The sequence below is a fragment of the Balaenoptera musculus genome, chromosome 13, assembly GCF_009873245.2.
Source record: "Balaenoptera musculus isolate JJ_BM4_2016_0621 chromosome 13, mBalMus1.pri.v3, whole genome shotgun sequence".
Taxonomy (NCBI): Eukaryota; Metazoa; Chordata; class Mammalia; order Artiodactyla; family Balaenopteridae; genus Balaenoptera; species Balaenoptera musculus.
The window spans coordinates 31,624,367-31,644,937 of record NC_045797.1 but is presented as its reverse complement, the minus strand read 5'-3'; the positions used below and the strand labels follow the sequence as shown (position 1 = coordinate 31,644,937).

Below are 20,571 nucleotides of genomic sequence, written 5' to 3'. Positions count from 1 at the left end.
ATCGCGGTGCGCGGGCCTCTCACTATCGCGGCCTCTCTTGTTGCGGAGCACAGGCTCCAGACGCGCAGGCTCAGCAGTTGTGGCTCACGGGCCTAGTTGCTCTGCGGCGTGTGGGATCTTCCCAGACCAGGGCTCGAACCCATGTCCCCTGCATTGGCAGACGGATTCTCAACCACTGCGCCAGCAGGGAAGCCCCGAGTTTGTCTTTTTTTATTGCTCTTTCTCTTCAAAATTTCTGGTTCTTGATGTATCATCTATACTGTTTTTGTCATTTCAAATTCTTTGTTTTCCATATTTGTTCTGTGGGTATGTTTTGAGTGTTGGGGGCTGTGCCAGTGACGGACAGTGCATTGGAGAATGGAGTCGTGGAGCCAGGAGGCCAGATAGGGGCTGGCAGAATCCTGGCAAAAGACCATGGCCTTTTGGAACAGGACAGGGAGTGAGGCCTAGAGGGATTCCTGGGACATTTGCAGAGTAGGATTAGAAGATGTGGGGTGAGGAAGAGACTTCAATCAAACCTGAGACCCTGGACCCTGATTAAGCCCATTGGGTGGATTGCGATGCAGAGGATTTGGGACAAAGGAGATTTTAGGACTTAGGAGAATGCTGCTCGGGCAAAGTGTCAGCTGGCTGTTGTCCTGCCATTTTCTGGGGAACTTCTCCTGCATTTTGACGAGAGGGCTCTGCCAAGGTATTTTTAGGCAGTGACTCAGCAGGGAAGGCTTCTCCAGAATCCCCGCCTTAAGTGAATGGTCCCCACCCCCGATTTCCTGAGGGCAGCAGTGGAGCAGAGGCAGGGCTCTGTGCTAGCTCAAGTTCTTCTTTGGAGGTGGAGTTCACAGGCTGCAAAGTGGGGAACCTTTCCAGAAGACAGTTCCAACCACTGGCTGTCAAAAACCCAAAAGAAAACATTTACATGAAACGTCAAGATAGAGAGCTCCACAGTCAAGCCTTGATGTTCTGGTTTCTGAGGCCTCAAATGCCTGCCTTCTTCTCCTGCCCAAATCCACCCCTCCCGGCCCTCCTCCAGGATGTGATCCCACCCAGCCCAGCCGCTTCTATGTCCCCACTGCTGAAGCCCAGGAGCCACTCAGATCGGCTGGATCTCTTGCCCCGTCACAGCTTTTCAAAATACTGGGAGTGTCTCTTACAGATACAAGTTTTTCTTTTTCTTTCTTTCTTTTTTTATTGAAGTATAGTTGATTTACAAAGTTTCAGGTGTATAGCAAAGTGATTCATTTATATAAATATGTGTTTGTGTGTGTATATATATATATATATACATATGTATATATGTATTCCTTTTCAGATTCTTTTCCATTGTAGGCTATTACAAGATATTGACTATCATTCCCTGTGCTATACAGTAGGTCTTTGTTGTTTAGCTATTTTATATATAGTATTGTGTATCTGTTAATCCCAAATTCCAATTTATCCCTCCACCCCCCCATTTCCCCTTTGGTAACCATGTTTGTTTTCTATGTCTGTGAGTCTATTTCTGTTTTGTTAATAAGTTCATTTGTATCAATTTTTTTAAAGATTCCACATATAAGTGATATCGTATGATATTTGCCTTTCTCTGTCTGACTTACTTCACTTAGTATGATAATCTCTAGGTCTATCCATGTTGCTGCAAATGGCATTATTTCACTCTTTTTTATGGCTGAGTAATATTCCACTGTGTATACATACCACATCTTCTTTATCCATTCATCTGTCAATGGACACTTAGGTTGCTTCCATGTCTTCGCTATTGTAAATAGTGCTGCTATGAACATTGGGGTGCATGACCAGTTTTTCTTGATATGAAATAAATATTTTTCACTAATGAGTTTCAAGTATATGGTATACTCAGACTCATTTTCTCTTATAGAGCTGCGGAATAAACACAATAGCTCCATATACCAGGGATCAGCAGACTTTTCTTAAAGGGCCACATATGAAATATTTAGGCTTTGCAGGCCAGACAGTCTCTGCTGCAGCTACTCAACTCTGTTCTTATACAAGAATTCAGCCAAAGACAATACAAAAATGAATGAGCATGGCTATGTTCCTGTAACACTTTATTTATGGATGCTGAAATTCAAATTTCACATGATTTTCACATGCCATGAAATATTCTCCTTTTGAGTTTTTTCCCCAACCATTTGAAAATGTTAGATCCATTCTTAGCTCACAGGCTGTACAAATAAAGGTGATGGGCCAGGTTTGGTTCCTGGGCCATGGTTCATCCAGTCTTGTCTCCCTCCTCCAGGCTGAAAGATATGCTGCCTACCCCATGCTCTAATTCCTCATCAGTCTTCCGATCTTGTCTGAAGAGTTTCCTAGGGTTCCCCAATTCTGCGTTGGGTGTCCCTTTTTTACATTTCCATGCAGTCTCAAGTCCTGGACTTCCTTGTCATCTCACTAACCACACAGTATTGTAATGACTTGGTAACATTTGAGTCTTCATAGCTCTGTCACTCCATGAGGACAGGGATCCTGTGGGTCCCTCAGGTTCACTGCTGAAACCCCAGTGCCTGACATCGTGTCTTGCACCTAGTAGGTTCTCTCAACACATTGGTTGAATAAATGATTGTGTGAATATATGAATGAATCCCAGACCTATTTTAAGCTCTCTGATAGACTAAAGAGATCAATGGGTCATAGCTATAAGGAGTTACCACATGAAAAACTAGAGACTAAGTAGAGAATGCTCAATTGTACTCTGTGACTTGGAGAAAGAAGAAAGCAATGAAGACTAGAATAGTTTAACAGGCTTATTGGAAGAGTAGACCTTAAACTTATCTTTGAGGCAGTTAGGTAGAAGAGATAAAGGAAAAGGTGTTGGGGGTTATTATTCCAGAAGGGGGAGTTGCAAAAATATTTTGGTCAGATACATCTTTATCAGACTCTACTCCTCTGCAAAATTTCTTTGTGGAAGCTGGGATCTTATTCAGTGGATCACCAAGGGGGAGGTGAGGAGAGTTCTGGAGGTTTGTTTTCAAAAAACATTGTTTGTTTTTTTCCAGAGATACAGATGTGCACACGGTAGCCTCCCTGCTGAAGCTCTACCTCCGAGACCTCCCAGAGCCAGTGGTTCCCTGGAGCCAGTATGAGGGGTTTCTGCTCTGCGGGCAGCTCATGAATGCAGATGAGGCAAAGGTTTGTATCTCAATAGAGTTAGTTGTCCTGCTTCGGAAGAAGGTGAGGGTTACTGAACACTATTCTGGTAGGCAAGCAACAGTGGGTCATGGGTGAACCCCATAACTTTTGGTGAGATACTTTGTCAAACTGGAACTCTCAGCAACAAAAGTCCAATGAAGCCAATCATGGTGACAGCCTTTATGGGATGTTGCACGCCAACAAAGTACTGGACTATCATTAAATACCCCCAAGTCACTCTAAAATTAGTAAGAGAGTGAGGATGCTTCTGAGAAGGGTTTCAAGCAATATGGCCTTGCTAAGACCCGCTGGGACAAAAAGACAGACTGACCCACCTGGAGGGCAAGTGAGAGGTCCAAATGTTCTAGATCTGCGATGACCATGCGTGTCATGCATGGGTATACAAGAAACACATGTGCCAGGGAGAGGAAGGACAAGAGCTTTTCTTGGTTCCTTTCAGCTGCAGCTGCCTGTAGGGTCTGCAGTCCCCATCTGCAGCATCATGCAGCTCCTCACCAGCAGGAATTTTGATCCTTGTGTAAATTGTTTCCTTAAAGCCCTTATAGTCAACATGTTAAACAAACTAACCAACCAGCAAAAGAAAACCTGACTGACAACAAACTAGCCAACCAGCAAAAGAAAACCTGACTGACAACAATAAAACTATTATGGTTTTTTTTTTTTAATTTATTTATTTTATTTATTTATTTTTGGCTGTGTTGGGTCTTCGTTTCTGTGCGAGGGCTTTCTCCAGTTGCGGCAAGTGGGGGCCACTCTTCATCGCGGTGCGCGGGCCTCTCACTATTGCGGCCTCTCTTGTTGCGGAGCACAGACTCCAGACGCGCAGGCTCAGTAGTTGTGGCTCACGGGCCTAGTTGCTCCGTGGCATGTGGGATCTTCCCAGACCAGGGCTCGAACCCGTGTCCCCTGCACTGGCAGGCAGATTCTCAACCACTGCGCCACCAGGGAAGCCCCTATTATGGTTTTTAACCGAGATTTGCAAAACTAAATGGCCCATGAATGCATTTGTTACACAGCTAACAAAGGGGTCTAACTGCCCACTTTGGGGAGGTTAGTGTTTAGCACTACTATGTTAAAAGTTCTCCCTGGTGGCGCAGTGGTTGAGAATCTGCCTGCCAATGCAGGGGACACGGGTTCGAGCCCTGGTCTGGGAAGATCCCACATGCCGCGGAGCGACTAGGCCCATGAGCCACAACTACTGAGCCTGCGCATCTGGAGCCTGTGCTCTGCAACAAGAGAGGCCGCGACAGTGAGAGGCCCGCACACCGCAATGAAGAGTGGCCCCCACTTGCCGCAACTAGAGAAAGCCCTCGCACAGAAACGAAGACCCAACACAGCCATAAATAAATAAATAAATAAAATTAAAAAAAAAAAGTTCTCTCTGGCAAAGTGGTGCACAGAAAAACTTGCAATGAATTTAACTTTGATTTTGCCATTTAGCAAATGATGCATCTTCTGTGAGACTCAGTTTATTTACTTAGCCCAAGAGAACTTTCTACAATGATGGAACTGTTACATAACTGCACAGTCCAATGTAGTAACCACTAGCTATATGTGGCCACTAGGCACTTGAAATGTGGCTAGCACAACTGAGGAACCAAGTTTCTAATTTTATTTTATTTTATTTTATTTTATTAATAGTCACATGTGTCAAGTTGCTGTTGTATTAGACAGCACAAACTTAGACACATTTCATAATAACAGGATCATTTTGAGGACCATGGGATATGTGTCACAAGTGAGTGACATTTTAAAATTATTGATTCAAGGGGATGTTTAGTCTCTGCTCTACTTCTGAATTTATTATATAGTATGCTCCCAGAAAAAGTATATATATATATAATACACACACACATATGTGTGTGTGTATGTATGTGTATATATATATATATATATATATATATATATATATATAAAATCATTGAAGAGATAGTGCCCTAGCCCTGGAAGAAAGTACAGCTGTGAGAACTTCCATCCTGATTGAGAGGGAGGAGCCTCACAATTTAAGTAGATCCTGGTACAAGAAAAAAAGTGGTTTTATATTTTAGCATTAGGAAAGAAAGAGCACGATAAGGATGCAACTAACACACTATAGCCTTTGTAGCTATTTTCCAACACAAAAATTAGGTTGCATGATCTGATTTTAGGATATTTTGTGTATGGTTTATGAATTTTGGGGGGGTTAAAAGAGGATATGGAAAGTCTTAATTTATACAGGCATATCAGCTCACCTTTGCAAGAGTAATACAATTTTATGGAATAAGGTTTAAAAGTTGGCTAAAAAGATGAATGTTTCAGGTGACATCTTGTCCCACAGCTTCTGGGAAAGGAAAGGAGGTCCATGGATGCAGTTCTGACAACCAGACTCCCACCCCTGAACTTCCTTGATTTAGACCTGCTTCTCCCAACTTTTCTCGATCTCAACATATTGGAGAGTTTCTAATCCTGGTAACACAGATCTGGACAGGGTGAGGGATCACAGCCTCTCTCATGGGTGAACACGCGGCAGAGGCAGTCGCTGGGAGGCGTGAGTCTAAAGCAACCTTTGCAAAGAATTTACTTGACTAAACTGAAGAGGAGGGAATCAGTATGAAGCAGGCATTCTAGATCCAGCGGGGCTGCACCAAGTCACTGCATGCAGGCTGACAGGCCATAGGGTGCATTTTCTCCTGGAGGAGCTGCTCAGGTTTGAGGAGAGCCTGTGTGTCTCATGTGCACTGGTGCCCTTTTACAATCATGATTTTGTAGACGGTGACTGCAGACACTATAGGCACTGTGAATGAAAAGAACAAAGAAAATTCTCTGTCCTTCCTCTTCCTGGCACTTGCATTCCTTGTATGACTGTCTCTGACATTCAGTGTCATCATGAAGCTATAACCTTCGGGCCTCTCACCTGCCTTCCAGCTTGGTCAGTCTGTCCCTGGGTTCTAGCAGCTCCCAGCGAAACCATATCTCGTGAAACCTCAGTTCTCAGAAACATCCTCCTTCTCACAACACTTTTAAAGTGACTTGGGGGGCATTTGGTTCTGGTCGAATTCTTTATTGGAGAGTTACAGCTCAAGCATTTATGAAGCAAACAGTTATTGTGAGTATGGTTATCAAATAGTTCTTGCCTTAGAGTAGCTCTGAGTCAGGGAGGAGGGCATAATCGCAGATGAATAAAAAAATACAAGGTACCAAAACCAGTGAACCTCTCCAGGCTATTCTTGCAACTTCCTGTGGATTTATAGTTATTTCAAAATTAGAAGTTTTATAAAAATAAACAAATGGGACCTAATGAAACTTCAAAGCTTTTGCACAGCAAAGGAAACCATAAACAAGACGAAAAGACAACCCTCAAAATGGGAGAAAATATTTGCAAATGAAGCAACTGACAGAGGATTAATCTCCAAAATATACAAGCAGCTCGTGCAGCTCAATATCAAAGAAACAAACAGCCCAATCTAAAAATGGGCAGAAGATCTAAATAGACATTTCTCCAAAGAAGATATACAGATGGCCAACAAACACATGAAAAGATGCTCAACATCACTAATCATTAGAGAAATGTAAATCAAAACTACACTGAGGTATCACCTCACACCATTCAGACTGGCCATCATCAAAAAATCTACAAACAATAAACGCTGGAGAGGGTGTGGAGAAAAGGGAACCCTCTTGCACTGTTGGTGGGAATGTAACTTGATACAGCCACTATGGAGAACAGTATGGAGGTTACTCCAAAAACTAAAAATAAAGCTACCAAACGACCCAGCAATCCCACTACTAGGCATATACCCTGAGAAAACTGTAATTCAAAAAGGGTCATGTACCACAATGTTCATTGCAGCTGTATTTACAATAGCCAGGACATGGAAGCAACCTAAGTGTCCATTGACAGATGAATGGATAAAGAAGATGTGGCACATATATACAATGGAATATTACTCAGCCATAAAAAGAAATGAAATTGAGTTATTTGTAGTGAGGTCGATGGACCTAGAGTCTGTCATACAGAGTGAAGTAAGTCAGAAAGAGAAAAACAAATACCGTGTGCTAACACATATATATGGAATCTAAAAAAAAAAAAAAAAGGTTCTGAAGAACCTAGGGGCAAGACAGGAATAAAGACGCAGACATAGAGAATGGACTTGAGGGCACAGGGAGGGGGAAGGGTAAGCTGGGACGAAGTGAGAGAGTGGCATGGACATATATCCACTACCAAATGTAAGATAGATAGCTAGTGGGAAGCAGCCACATAGCACAGGGAGATCAGCTCGGTGCTTTGTGACCACCTAGAGGGGTGGCATAGGGAGGGTGGGAGGGAGACACAAGAGGGAGGAGATATGGGGATATATGTATATGTATAACTGATGCACTTTGTTGTAGGGCAGAGGCTAGCACACCATTGTAAAGCAATTATACTCCAATAAAGATGTTAAAACACACACACACACACACACACACACACACACACACACACACACACAAAACTACGGGAACAGGAGTGACTGCCAAAGTGTTGCTTCTGCAGAGATGCACCAATTATGCTCCAGGGTCCCATTGCTGGCAAGTGAGCAGGCTCTTTTACTGGCATTAAAAATCTCTTCCCAGGCTCAGCAGGAGTTGATGAAGCAGCTCTCCATCGTTCCTCGAGACAACTATAGTCTCTTAAGCTACATCTGCAGGTAAGAGGCACCTGGTATCAGTTCCATAATTTTCAGCCACACCAGAAAGAATTCCCCAGTTAGAGGAGGAAACAGTATCTCTGTGAACTCAAGAGATTCTGGTCCAGACCTCTGGAAGGTCAACTCTATTCACATAGCACTGAGGTAGTTTCCTGTGTCCCCAAGACAATTGAAAGGATCCCGGAAAATCTAATCAGCATAAAAAGGAAACATGCTTCCTCCTTCAAGCCTGCCCCAGTGCTGCCCACAGTCCTGGGACAGGCATTAGAACTCAGAATTCTTATAATGTTTCTAGAATCATCTCCCATCTTCCTGTCTCTGGACCATAACTTAGCACCCCAGAGACATTCATTCCAGGCCACCTTTTTTAATTCCCTTTCTGAGGACAGACCTGCTATGTGCTGTCTCTGTGGCAACACATAGCATGTGGATTGACCCAGATCTGGCTGAGTTGGGAGCCTGGATCTCCATGTCAGACATAGCTGAAATTTATCTTTATTTTTTTTAATTTATTTATTTTATTTATTTATATTTGGCTGCGTTAGGTCTTTGTTGCTGCACGCGGGTTTCTCTAGTTGCGGCACGCGGGCTTCTCATTCCTGTGGCTTCTCTTGTTGTGGAGCACAGGCTCTAGGCGCACAGGCTTCAGTAGTTGTGGTGCATGGGCTTAGTTGCTCCGCGGCATGTGGTATCTTCCCGGACCAGGACTCGAACCCGTGTGCCCTGCATTGGTAGGCGGATTCTTAACCACTGTGTCACCAGGGAAGCCCTAGTTTTATTTTTTTTTTAATAATTTTTTGTAGTTTCCAGATGATAAAAGAGTTACACATGCTTGATTTGGAAACTAGGAGAATATAAAATACTGTAAATAGATGAACATTTCCCCAAATCCCCTCACCCAGAAAAAGTCACTATTAATATTTGAGTGTGTTTCCTTCTGAATGTTTTTGTCTCTGTGATAGATCATCACATGCATCAATATAAATATAGGGAAACAATTTTTATACCAAATTAGAAATATATTTTTAAATAAAGAATATATATATACTTGTATCCTGCTTCTTTTGGCTAAATGTTGTATTGTGAGCATTTTCCTATGTCACAAAGTAGGATTATACATGACTCCATAATATTCCATAATGTTTCCTCATTTGGACACCGCCCCCCCCCGCCACCACTTATTTGATCATTTCTCTGTATTTGGAATTTTATGTTGCTTCAGCCGATTCACTTAAAAATGGTTTTTAGAGACAGTATTTAGAAGTGTTTTATTCTGATCTTTTCAGGTTTTTAAAATAGTGAATCTGAGAGCTTCATTCCTCAAATAGGTGGGATTACAGCAAAAATTCAGTGTTAGTTTTTGAGCACTTGCTGAGAATTTGAGATGCTTGGTGGTGTAACCTGAGGATGAGACCAAGGAGGCACCATGAATTCCCATTTCTGAGATCTTCCCACGATGAAGTTCTCTTCTCCGGAGACTCAGCTGGGATAGGTGCTGAGAGCCTAGGAGAGAAGCCTGTAAAGTCAGGACCAGGGATAGTCAAACACCCATTTTAGGCCTTCTTGTCTCCTCTTAGCTCCCTGAACTGGACCCTGTCTCCTGCCAATGTGACTCCTCACCCACCCCTGGCCCCAGTGCCACCATCAGCAGCTGGGTTGCTTGTGTCTCTTCTTCCTTGATCTTGAATCTTTCGGGGGGAAGCTAAATTCTTGTAGTCAGAGCAGACTGGTCCCATTCCTGAGACCAGAAGGAAAGAGTTGAGACCCACCTCTGGGATCCTGTGGGTACCTGGAAGTGCTTCCTTGTGGCAACTTCCTATTTCCTACTCTGGGATTTCCTGGTTGCCCACAGGTTTCTCCATGAAATCCAGCTGAACTGTGGAGTTAACAAGATGAGTGTGGAAAATCTGGCTACTGTGATTGGTGTGAATCTCATCAGGTCGAAGGTCGAAGACCCTGCTGTGATCATGAGAGGTACGCTGGTCCTGTGGTGAAGGTAGGGGCAGAGGAAGTAAAGACAGTGACATCGCTACCAAATTGCTCTGCAATTTGCCAAGCATTTTCCGTTGATCATCTTGTCTGAATTGTAAAATAACCCTGTGAAATAAGCAGGCAGGAATTATGTTCATTTTCCAGGTCACAGCAGAGCGAAGAGGTTAAAGATTTACCAATCATCACACAGTATGATAGGCAGGCACGAAAACAGTTAGTGTTTCTTAGTCTCTTAGTACTTTTAAACATCCTTAGCCAGAGAGAGCAAACAAGTGTGATTTTATAAGGCAACTCCTAAAGAGGCTACTTGTAAAGCTGCGCTGAAAAGACTTCTGAGGTAGTGTCTTGGTTCAGTGAACAAGAGTCCTGACACAGAGTACTGATGTCTGCCGTGGTTTGGGGGAGGCAGTATGCCTGGTACGCATTCTCTATGTGTGCAATAAGAAATCAGATGTCATATTGAGGATCACATCAAGAGAGAAAGATGTCTTCATTTTCTTTCCTGTCGTATTGCCTATAAACTGATCAAAGACTGATCCAGAGGACTGTAGGCCGAAAATAACCCTCTTTCGCCCCACTGCCATATCCTTCTTCTATCCCATCCCATTCACCACAATCTCCTACCCCAAGCAATTAAGAAGGGTCCTGTGAGGAGAAAATGGGGTCCTTTGGGGCCATGTGGTTTTAGAGTCAAGTTTAGAGACATCTCATGGGTGGAGAACCTTGAGGACCACCTGCCCTCTGCCCCATGGTCCAGCACTACAAATGTCTTTCTTCTTTCTTTCAGGGACTCCTCAAATCCAAAGAGTGATGACCATGATGATCAGAGACCACGAAGTCCTCTTTCCCAAGTCCAAGGATGCACCCTTGTCACCCCCTGCCCCAAAAAATGACCCCAAGAAACCTCCAGTGGCGCGAAGCTCTGTGGGCTGGGATGCCACTGAGGACCCTCCAATTTCTAGAACAGACAGCGTCAGTAACATGGTAAGGTGCAGAGGGCCTTCCTCCTTCCATCCGACTCTTCCTTCAGTCCAGGTCATTCCATGTAAGAGCTGCTCTGGAGCGGCGATTTAGGGAGCCCTGGGTGATGCTGTGGCAGTGGGCACAGCTGATATAGACCCATTTGAATGAATCTTGAAAGCCTGGCCTCTTTCAAAATCTAGTTTCTGTTGGTATCCTGGAGGTGGGATTAGTGACATGTGTGCCCACCCCCCAGTGACTAAGCAATGGGAGTCCTCACTAAAGCCCACTCTAAACCCTTTCAAACTCAGTCCAGGGAAGTTCAATGGGGAAATTACATACCGCAGTGTTAATGTTCTAGTGAGAGTTGTTGAAAATTTCGGGTGAAAGTCCAGAGAGAACGGTTTCCTGCTAAGCCATGAAACGTGATTCCTTTCTCAGAGTATGTATGTGTTTGTGTAATATTTCTCATTCCCTGATAAGCTGTCTCAGCAATGTCAACCCCCTCATTTGTACTGAAGGGTTGGGGCTCACGTTCACAATGTCAAAAAACTCTGCAGACTCTGAAATTTAGACTATTTAGGCCAATAATTTGCAAAGCTCAAATATTTTAACGTATTTATAGAGGCAAATATTTTTTAAAAGAATGTGTGAACTTTATATAGCAGCTTAATTCTTTATGTGTGGTCAAGGAATGAATGTAAAATTTCCAGTTCGCCAGGTAATGTCAGTTGCCTACTGTTAATCCCGAGGATGATTAAGAATGTATTGGAAAAAATATGGTGGTAGTTGTGATTTTTCTTGGGTGATGCCTGTCTGGACACAGTGCATTTACTAATACTCTAAAATCAAATTAATATTTAGAAATGTTTATTTCATATAATGAAATCATCCTAGACATCTTTGAGAGTAGCCATTGTTGTGCTCATTTGACAGGTTTCTGTATTTATTATAACAGTATGGGCAGCAATGGACAGGCAGTGTGCTGGGAACCTTAAACAGATCACATCTGGAGTCCTCACCGTTACTCTGTAGGGCAGAATTTATCATCCACATTTTATAGCTGAGGCACTGAGTCTCAGGGAGGTTGACCAGCTGTCCCAAGATGACAGCAGTAGAATGGTCGAGAGTGGGACTTAGATCTAGTTTGCACCTCAGGGCCCAGGTCCTTCTGACTCCAGGTGGGATTGCCAAGGCAGGTGATGAGCTAGAAGCGTCAGACAGACAGGTTGAGCCCTGATTTTCTCATTTTAGGGCTCAATCTTTTCATTTTTAATTTAATCTAAAAATACATATGCATGACTCAAGAAAGTCAAAACAAAAGAAAGAGATATGTTTAGAACTCCTGCTCCCTCTGCTGTCTGCACCCACCTTATTCTGCCATGCCTTTATCAGTTTCTTTTTTATCCTTCCAGTGTTCCTTTTTGCAAATATAAGCAGATATGAGTGTAAATTGTTATTTACCTCCCTTTTTACACAAAGCGTAACATGCTCACTCTCTCCCTCTCCACACACACACACGCTACTGTGTATCTTGAATTTTTCTGTTTAACAGATACCCTGGAGACCTTTTCATGTCAATACATAGGCAGTACCTCATACAACCTCAAGTTTCTGGCAGATGTGTGGTGTTACATTCTGTGCATGTACTGTGATCTACTCAGCCAACCTCCATAGATGAACAGGTTTCTTTTACTCCTTTGTACTGCAAACAAGGATGCAATGAATAACCTTGGCCATGCTTCATTTTGTGCTCAGGCAAATATATTTCTGGGATAAATTCCTAGAAGTATGATTGCTGAGTCAGAGGGTAAATAGATTTGTAGTATGTAATTTTGATTAAAATTGTTAAACTGTGGTTGTGCCATTTTGCACTTCCACCAGCAATGCATGAAATAACCTATTTCCCTATAGTTTCGCCAGCAGAGTGTGTTGTCAGATTTTGGAGGATTGCCCATCTGTTAGATGAGAACTAATATTTCAGTAATTTTAATTCCAATTTGAGTTTTTCCTGTTATAAGAGTGTTCAAACATTTTTTTTTACGTGTAAGGGCCAGTTGCATTTTTCCTCCATGAACTCTCTGATCTTGCTCTTTGCCCATATTTATATTAGTCTTTTTCTTCTCAATTTTTGTGAACTTTATGCATTATGGAGAGTAGCCTGTTGTCTGTGATATACATTGCAAATATTTTTGTCAGTTTGTCATTCTTTGATTTAGCATGTGGTGGTTTCTTTGTTTTATTTTTAATTTTGGGGGTCATGGAAACACATGTGGATTGAGTTTATCAAATTATTCTTATATGGCTTCTGGATTTGGGTCATAGTTAGAAAAGCCCCCCCCCCCATTCTAAGGTTATAACAGAATCTTAGTTTAGGGTCCCTTACTACAAACAAACAATTGATTTTAGTCAGCAGTTTACCTCTAGAGCATGAGTTCCTTCAAGTATAATATCCTTTTGGAAAAATGCCACACAGATAATCAACTAATGTGACAAATTAAGAGATGGTCTTCTAATTGAGTTTCATAGGTGTGTGGCCAGGAGATACTTTCTTTCAAGTTTCTAATCCTTATCTTGGGAACGTGACACGTGTGGGAAAAACCCATGTAACATCCGTGACCACTTTTTTCTAGGCCAGCGACTCAGATGCAACCAGCCCCACTGGACAACGGCCAAGTGATGGGTGTCTAGAAGACAAAGCATCCAGGGAAAAGCCAGGAGATTGGAAGCTGCAGTCACGAAAAAGGACTCAGACGCTCCCTAACCGGAAATGCTTCTTGACATCAGCTTTGCAAGGTGCCAACAGCTGCAAAGTAGAGATCTTTAAAAATGAGTTCTGGTCATCTCCTTTGGAGGGGAAGGCAGGGGACGGGCACAGGAGAACGATGTCTCAAGGTGTGCCACAGTTTTTTGACTCCCAGCGGACTTCCACCTATGATAATGTCCCCACCCAGCCGGGGTCCCCTGGGGATGAAGCCGGTACACTATCATCCCAGGCCTGTGACTCCAAGAGAGATGCTCTTGCCAGCCTAAACTCTGAAACCGGGCCTGGGAAAAAGAACTCCGGAGAAGAGGAACTTGAATCTTTGCAGAGGATGGTCCAGGAGCTGCAAAAGGAAATAGAAATACAGAAGCAAATGTATGAGGAACAGATTGAAAAGTAAGTCACGTCCAGAGGGCCCTGGGCAGCCACTCGCCTTCCATCTTAAAAGCATTAGGGATTGTTCTCCTCTGCCAAAGAAGTGACATTATAAAACTTCAGTTACAGAAGATGCTATCTACAGCAGTTGGGCCTAATGAAGAACAGGGCAAAGGCATTGAGGAGATGACTAAATTAGTGCACACTCTAAGCTTTACCTTACATTCATGAAAAGTTAAATATGTAGCTTAAGTAGTTTAATCAACTGTTTCCAAACAGTGGTTGTTTAAGCATCAACATGTCTTAACGAATTAAGAGAAATTTTAAAACTTTTTATATTAATGTTATTCATCAACTCTGCAAACATTTATTGAGCATCTACTATGTGCCAGGCACCATCTCAGCTGTTAGAGAATAGCACTGAGCAAAACACACAAAAGCCCTTTTGCTTATAGAGCTTTCCTTCTAGTGGAGACAGACAGAGAATACAAAAAGGTAATTAAAACATATGCTATGTCAGATGGTGGAAAATGCTAGGGAGAGAAATAAAGCAGGGCAGGAGGTTGGGGAGCTCAGGAAGGGGGTTCCAGTGTTACATAGGGTGGTTGGGGAAGGCCTCACTGAGAAGGTGACACTCGAGCAAAGGCCTGAAGGAGGGGAGGGAACGAGGGAGGTCCATGTGGGAGGGGTTGGGGTGGGTGTGAGAGAGAGCAGGCCAGGCAGAGAGAACCAAAGTGCAGAGGCTATGGGAAGGGAGGGGTCTGGCGTGTTCATGCAGAGGAAGAGCGGTGGTTGGTGGCAGCAGGGGAGTGACTGATGGGAGAGGGCAGAGAATGCAGAGGGCCTGGTCAGCCACCTGAAAGCCTAAGTGAGGCAGAGCTTCTGGGCACCCCTGACCTGACTGAGGCTTCAATGGGTCAGGATCACTAACTCCCCACGATCTCAGACTGCAGGGGGTGAACGGAAGTGAGGCCGGTGACATGGCCATTGCCACCATTTCACACAAATCTCTAAGATGCTCGGACATGATTTGCTCACTTGAGTAGATAAACTACTTTCTTGAAATCTTTTTCACACCACTGATTTTTCCTGAGAAGAAACCTCAATCCAGATTTGCCTAAAGTCACACTAATCAAAAGTTAGTGAAATGTGAACCTAGTGGGGTTTTCGAACGACGGGTACTTTTCAGTCCATAGAGACTCAGGTACATGAAAGGAAGACTTTGGTGAACCTGTGTTCCCTGGAGAGGGCTGCCCATCTAGAACAACACATAACTTCTTGTCTAAGAAACTGAAATCAGCTGTTTGTAGACTCTGAGACTTGGGTGACATCTTGGCAGTGACCAAGGCAACCCCAGAGCAGACACTGAGCCCCAGTTTCTAGCACAGGGGTCATTGACAGGGTGGGGAAAAACTGGCTGCCATTGAGGTGGCCACTCCTCCTGAAGGGAACAAAGTCTTCTGAATCCGCTGTCCCATTCCATCCTCGGGAGAGGAAGGAGAATTAACAGTCTACAGTGCCTGCTCTAAGCTTCATGCTTCAGACACGCCTTCTCATATAATCCCCTCAGTTATCCCGTGAAATAGGTAATACCCCCATTTTACAGAAGAAATGGGAGTTTAGGAAGTATAAAAAGGTTGCACAGCTAGTCATTGGTGGGGCTGAGATTTGAACTCGGGTCAGCCAACCTCCCAAACCCACTCAGATTCTACCTCTCCACTGGAGGCAGTGGTCGAGATCTAGCATGGTGTCTCTTTTGAGGTTTCCCCCCAAAACAAGAAGGATATGGAGGACTCAGAGAAGAAAACTAAATTTGTAATGGGTGGAATTCCAGAGGAATGAGACTAATTTGGCTTTAAGAAGAAACAGGCAGGGGTAAGCAAGGCTCTGAAGAGAGGCCATTGCCTGCAAAATGGACCAAGGCCCTTGAAGATAGAAGCCAGAGATGGGCTCAAACAGGAGCTCAAGTCTCCGTATAAAAATGAGCAGGGCATTGGGTAGCAGGGAAGCAGCATCTCACAGAATGAAATTCTGAAGCCAATTTCCAATCATAGTCTCCTCATAGGCCTGAAATTCCCTCTTTTGGCTCAAAAATGTCATATGTACTCTCATTCCCAAGGGTTAATTCAGCACAGCCTGGAGGGAGAGAGATGGGCACCTGAGACTAGACTAGGATTTTGGCCAGTAGCGATGAAAATCCTGTGAATTCGGGAATCCAACAGATCCTTCACTTGGAGTGGGATTCAGAAACAAGGGTGGGCCTGACAAGACAGTTGCTCCCAAGGGGCAGCTCCCCCAAATTCTCCAAATCTTGGTCCCCAGGAGCCTTCATAAGAGAAGGCTCTGGTCCGTGCTCTGCAATGAAGCAGGATGAGAAAGCATGCATGTGTACACCGGCGCCTGGAATCTGGAATCCGGATGGGGTTCAGCAGTCAGTCAACCTTTCCACTGAGCAGGACAGATGCAAGGCGCTGTGGGGCTGTAAATATTAGAGGTGGTCTCTTCATTCAAAGACTTTATTGTGTGGTGGGAGATACAAAACACAAAACGACGTGAAAAACAACACAAGAGATGTCATGAGATGGATGACAAATGACAAAAAAGGGGACAGGCTCTGGGAATTCAGGTTTACTGGGAAGTCCTCCTGTCGGGGATGGGACATAACTAGGAGGTACAGGTTGGAGATGGGTCTTGGGATGTGGAAGGTAAAGTGGACAGAGGGGGTTGAGGGAAAGGCTGAAGGGAAGGTCTAGAGGTCCCACCCCGTCCTTTCATTCTTTTCTTTCCTTCCTCGTAGCCTTGAGACGGAAAATTATGATGTGTGGGCTAAGGTGGTGAGGCTCAGTGAAGAACTGGAGAAGGAGAAGAAGAAGTCTGCAGCCTTGGAAATCAGCCTCCGCAACGTGGAGCGCTCCCGGGAGGATGTGGAGAGGAGGAACAAGGCCTTGGAAGAGGATGTCAAGGAATTTGTCAAATCGATGAAGGAGCCCAAGACCGATGCTTGAGGGTCCCAGGAGCACCACAGAGACAGCCTGCAGAGACCCAGCAATGCTCCCTTTCTCGCTGCTAGCTGATGACCAGGAAGCAACATTCCTACCTAAGAAGGAGAGGACATTTTCGGGGGGGAAACATCACACTTCCCAGTAAATAAATCAGTGGAGTTTGCTGGAGGATAAGGGTGAGCTGGGACTTGTGTGGACATGTCTGAGCCCCGGGGCTGTATTCAAAGGGATTGCATTACTCCACCGTGGTCTCAGGCCGAGTGAAGCGGCACCTCCCGTGGCTGAATGGAGACTCTGATGCAGGCCACATCCCAGGACCCAGGCAACAGGCTGACACCAACAGAGGCTGGACTGAGAAGTTGGTTCTTTGTTTCCTGTGTGGAACATTTCACCTAGTCAGACGACCTCCGGGTGTCTCTGAGACACAGGGGCCAAAAATGATATTCAGCTTTTGATTTCTCAGCCATGGTGGGCTGTGTTTTGAGGGGTTGCACCTACTGAAGCCAGGGCCCCATTCTGCCACCGCCCCCCCTGTGATGCAGACTCTCCAGGGCTGCCAACTTGACATTAGTATTAGGCAAAGACAAAACAAGCAGTAAACTGGATTTATGAAAGCAAAAGCGATTAGAAAATTAGATTCAAATAAAAAAAAAAAAAAGTAGGGCTATTGGTAATCCATACAACACCATGATGAGAGTAAAAGTCTCCCCTGCCTGGGGACAGATGCACCCCTCTCTGGGCACATGGCTTGATGAGCAGATCATGGGCCGCATTCCAATCCCACTTGCCTTTCAGAGGCCACGATTGCATAGGGCAGGCCCACTATGATGCAGCTTCCTTAGATGCTAGTTGGGTGTTTAGATAGTAACAGTCGTGATAATAATATTTCTCCTGTTTCCCCAAAATGCAAGTGATTTTACCCTTTAAAGGGACCTGTGGCACTAGAGAAGAGCTGGGAGAGGGCTTTCCCAGCTGACAGCTGACTTTTCCTTCTACATTAAGCCACCCTGGCCAAGGCCCCTGGTGAGGCCCCAGGCCTTGATAGGTAGGATGGTGGAGTCTTTAGTGATTTTTGTCATCATTCTAGTTAGGTGGTCTCCAAGCTCTTTTGACCATGTACCCCATCAATAGAAAATATTTGAACATACATTCCTCAATATAGGTATATTTATTTATTTATAAATTATACACACGTACTACTGTATTGTTATATCACAAAACATACACAGGACAAAAATTGAATAATGATGAGATAAAAACAAATATAAGTAGATATTCTCAAATGTGCTTTTAGCTCTGGAAACTCCTGGCCCAATTTCCCAGCAGGTATTACCTGTACTAATGTTACATAGTTCATCCCATTACTCCCATAATTTTCTTGAACTCTTGAAGCCACGTGGCTGAATTAGTGGTTTGGAATCTCTGGTTACACAGTGAGAGTTTAGCCTTCCACAGCATCTGTGTCTCCTCCTTTATTCCTTTCTCTCCTATCATTTTCTCCCTTTTTCTCCTCCTCTCTGTGTTTTCTTGACTCTGGTTATTCCCCACTGCCTGTGGCCATGACATATTACTCACAGAGTGAAAGGGATGGACAGGGGGTCGGTGTTTCTCAGTCCTGCTACCCAGGCCCTGCTCTGCCCACCTCTAGCACCCCAAGGACCAGACTGACAGAGGATAAGGATGGCACCTAGAGCTCCTCGTAGAGACTTGCTTACAGCAGATTGGGGGCTGGGAGACTGATTTGGAACATTATTAAGTAAAGCAATAAAATATTTGATTTCCTGGAGTTGATTTGTTTTTCAGTTACAGAGTAGCAAACATAGAAACACTTCCTGAACACCTAATGTCCACTGATGAGTGTCTATAGTTCTGCCAGACGTGTGCCATGTTCTCCCATGGGTTCCTGGCACGGACCCTTTGAATGCTAATATAGACTTGAGTATGGAAGTAGTCGGCTTCACAGTTCCAAAGGGAACATTTGTTTCAAGGAGCAAAGAGGAAGCCCTGAAGCCTGTTTGCTTGGGGGTCCACGTTATAGGACCTTGCTGGGTCTCAGGCTGGCTGGAAGGCCCATGTTTGAATCCCAAGCCCCTCCTGGTCAGGTGATACCTCTCATTCCACACCTTTTGCCAGAACTGCAAGATCACAGAGCGGCAGGTCCAGCATCAGAAGCCAGAACGTCAAGTCTTCTTCACAATCGAGAGGGGACCTGGTTTGCCTAAGCTGCTCCTGTGCCACCCTCCATATGAGGAGAACACAAGAAAGAGTTCCTCCAGGACCCCAGGCCCTCGTGAGTCCAAGGAAGGGCCAGGGAAGAAGATCTGGGGTCTGAGGCCACACTGTCCTCAGTGCCCCAAAAGACCACCTATGCTATGCATGGCAATGTAGCTCCAGGCCTCACCTGGACCTGGGAGCCAGTTCCTGGAAGGCAAAACCAGACTGACCTATGTCACCGGTGCTGTCTTGGACCCAGGAGCTCCCACTGTTACTTTCAAAGCCCTGCCATGGGCAGGATCTACTGAATCTGCCTTTTTCCAACCACCCACTCCTTCGCCTTCCCCTCTCTTCTACCGGCACAGGTGCTGAGAACTCCAAAAGGTCTGCAATATGCACGTTAAAACCCCTTACCCTCTTCCCACCAACATTTTGCATGTCCTCACAGCCTCGAGCATGGCACGTTAGGGCATTTTCTCCTAAGCGTGAGGCACATCTGATGGTTTTCCATACATGTGTGCACTGGATAGGACACTTTGTATTAGGGGATTGGCTGGGATGAGTCCTGTCTACATCCGCTTGGACCACTCTAACGAAATCCCACGGACTCAGTGGTATCTATTTGTCACAGCTCTGGAGGCTGGAGTCTGAGATCAAGGTAGGTGAGGATCCTTTTCTGGGTGGCAGGCTTCTGGCTGTATCCACACATGGCAGAAGGGGGTAAGGGGCTCTGTGGGGCTATTTTGTAAGATATTAATTCCATTCGTGAGGGCTCTACCCTTATGACTTACCTCCCAAAGGCCACATCTCCTAATACCATCACCTTTGGGGGTTAGGATTTCTACATGTGAATTTTTCTGGGGGGTAGGGCGACAAACAGACCAGAGAAATTCTTTTCCAGTGGATCTTGGTCAGTCTGAGGCCTGGAGAGATGGAATGTGACGTCACTAGTACAGAGTCTGCTGCCGAGGATGCAAACGATAAAGGTTTTGTTGTTGTTGTTTTGACCAATCCTTTAAGTCCTGCTCAGAGGCCCATACTGTCAGGAAGCATGGAGCAGTGGACTCCAAAGCAGCCCAAGGCTCTCGAGAAGGGGTGGAAAAGATGCAGCAGGGCACAGTAGCTGACGGCTGGGCTCCCAGCTTAAGACAGGAAGATGTGTGTGCACTGACGTCATGTAAACTTCCACATTCCACCCCTTCCTCTGCAGATACCATCAGGCTGTGTGCTGGCCCGGGAGCAGAGAGATCACTTAGAGGCTACTCCTGCCATTCATGTGGGCTGCCTTCACAAGAATGGCATGAAATCTTTCATCCTGCAGGAGAAGCCTGGGTGAAGGGAGGCCCCAAGGATGGAGATTCAGCTGTTGCTCTGGAGATTCAGCTGTTACTCAAGGCTGGCCTTTGGTCAGCAACAGAGAGCTGCCAAGTGA

General features: G+C 44.8%; 1 protein-coding gene across 4 annotated transcripts in view; it reads left to right on the top strand.

Annotated features, from left to right (window-relative positions):
- ARHGAP25 (Rho GTPase activating protein 25) overlaps positions 1-19,356 on the top strand; it is a 96,902-nt gene extending 77,546 nt beyond the window's left edge. For 3 of the 4 annotated variants that reach the window (XM_036873883.1, XM_036873882.1, XM_036873884.1), the window contains 6 exons: positions 3,012-3,144; positions 7,759-7,832; positions 9,685-9,806; positions 10,612-10,808; positions 13,418-13,944; positions 16,721-19,356. In XM_036873883.1, coding sequence (XP_036729778.1) covers positions 3,012-3,144; positions 7,759-7,832; positions 9,685-9,806; positions 10,612-10,808; positions 13,418-13,944; positions 16,721-16,928 — 1,261 coding nt within the window. In that variant the 3' untranslated portion in view covers positions 16,929-19,356. The remainder of the gene's footprint in view (positions 1-3,011; positions 3,145-7,758; positions 7,833-9,684; positions 9,807-10,611; positions 10,809-13,417; positions 13,945-16,720) is intronic. The other variant, XM_036873881.1, reaches the window with a different exon arrangement.
- Positions 19,357-20,571: the final 1,215 nt, after the last annotated feature.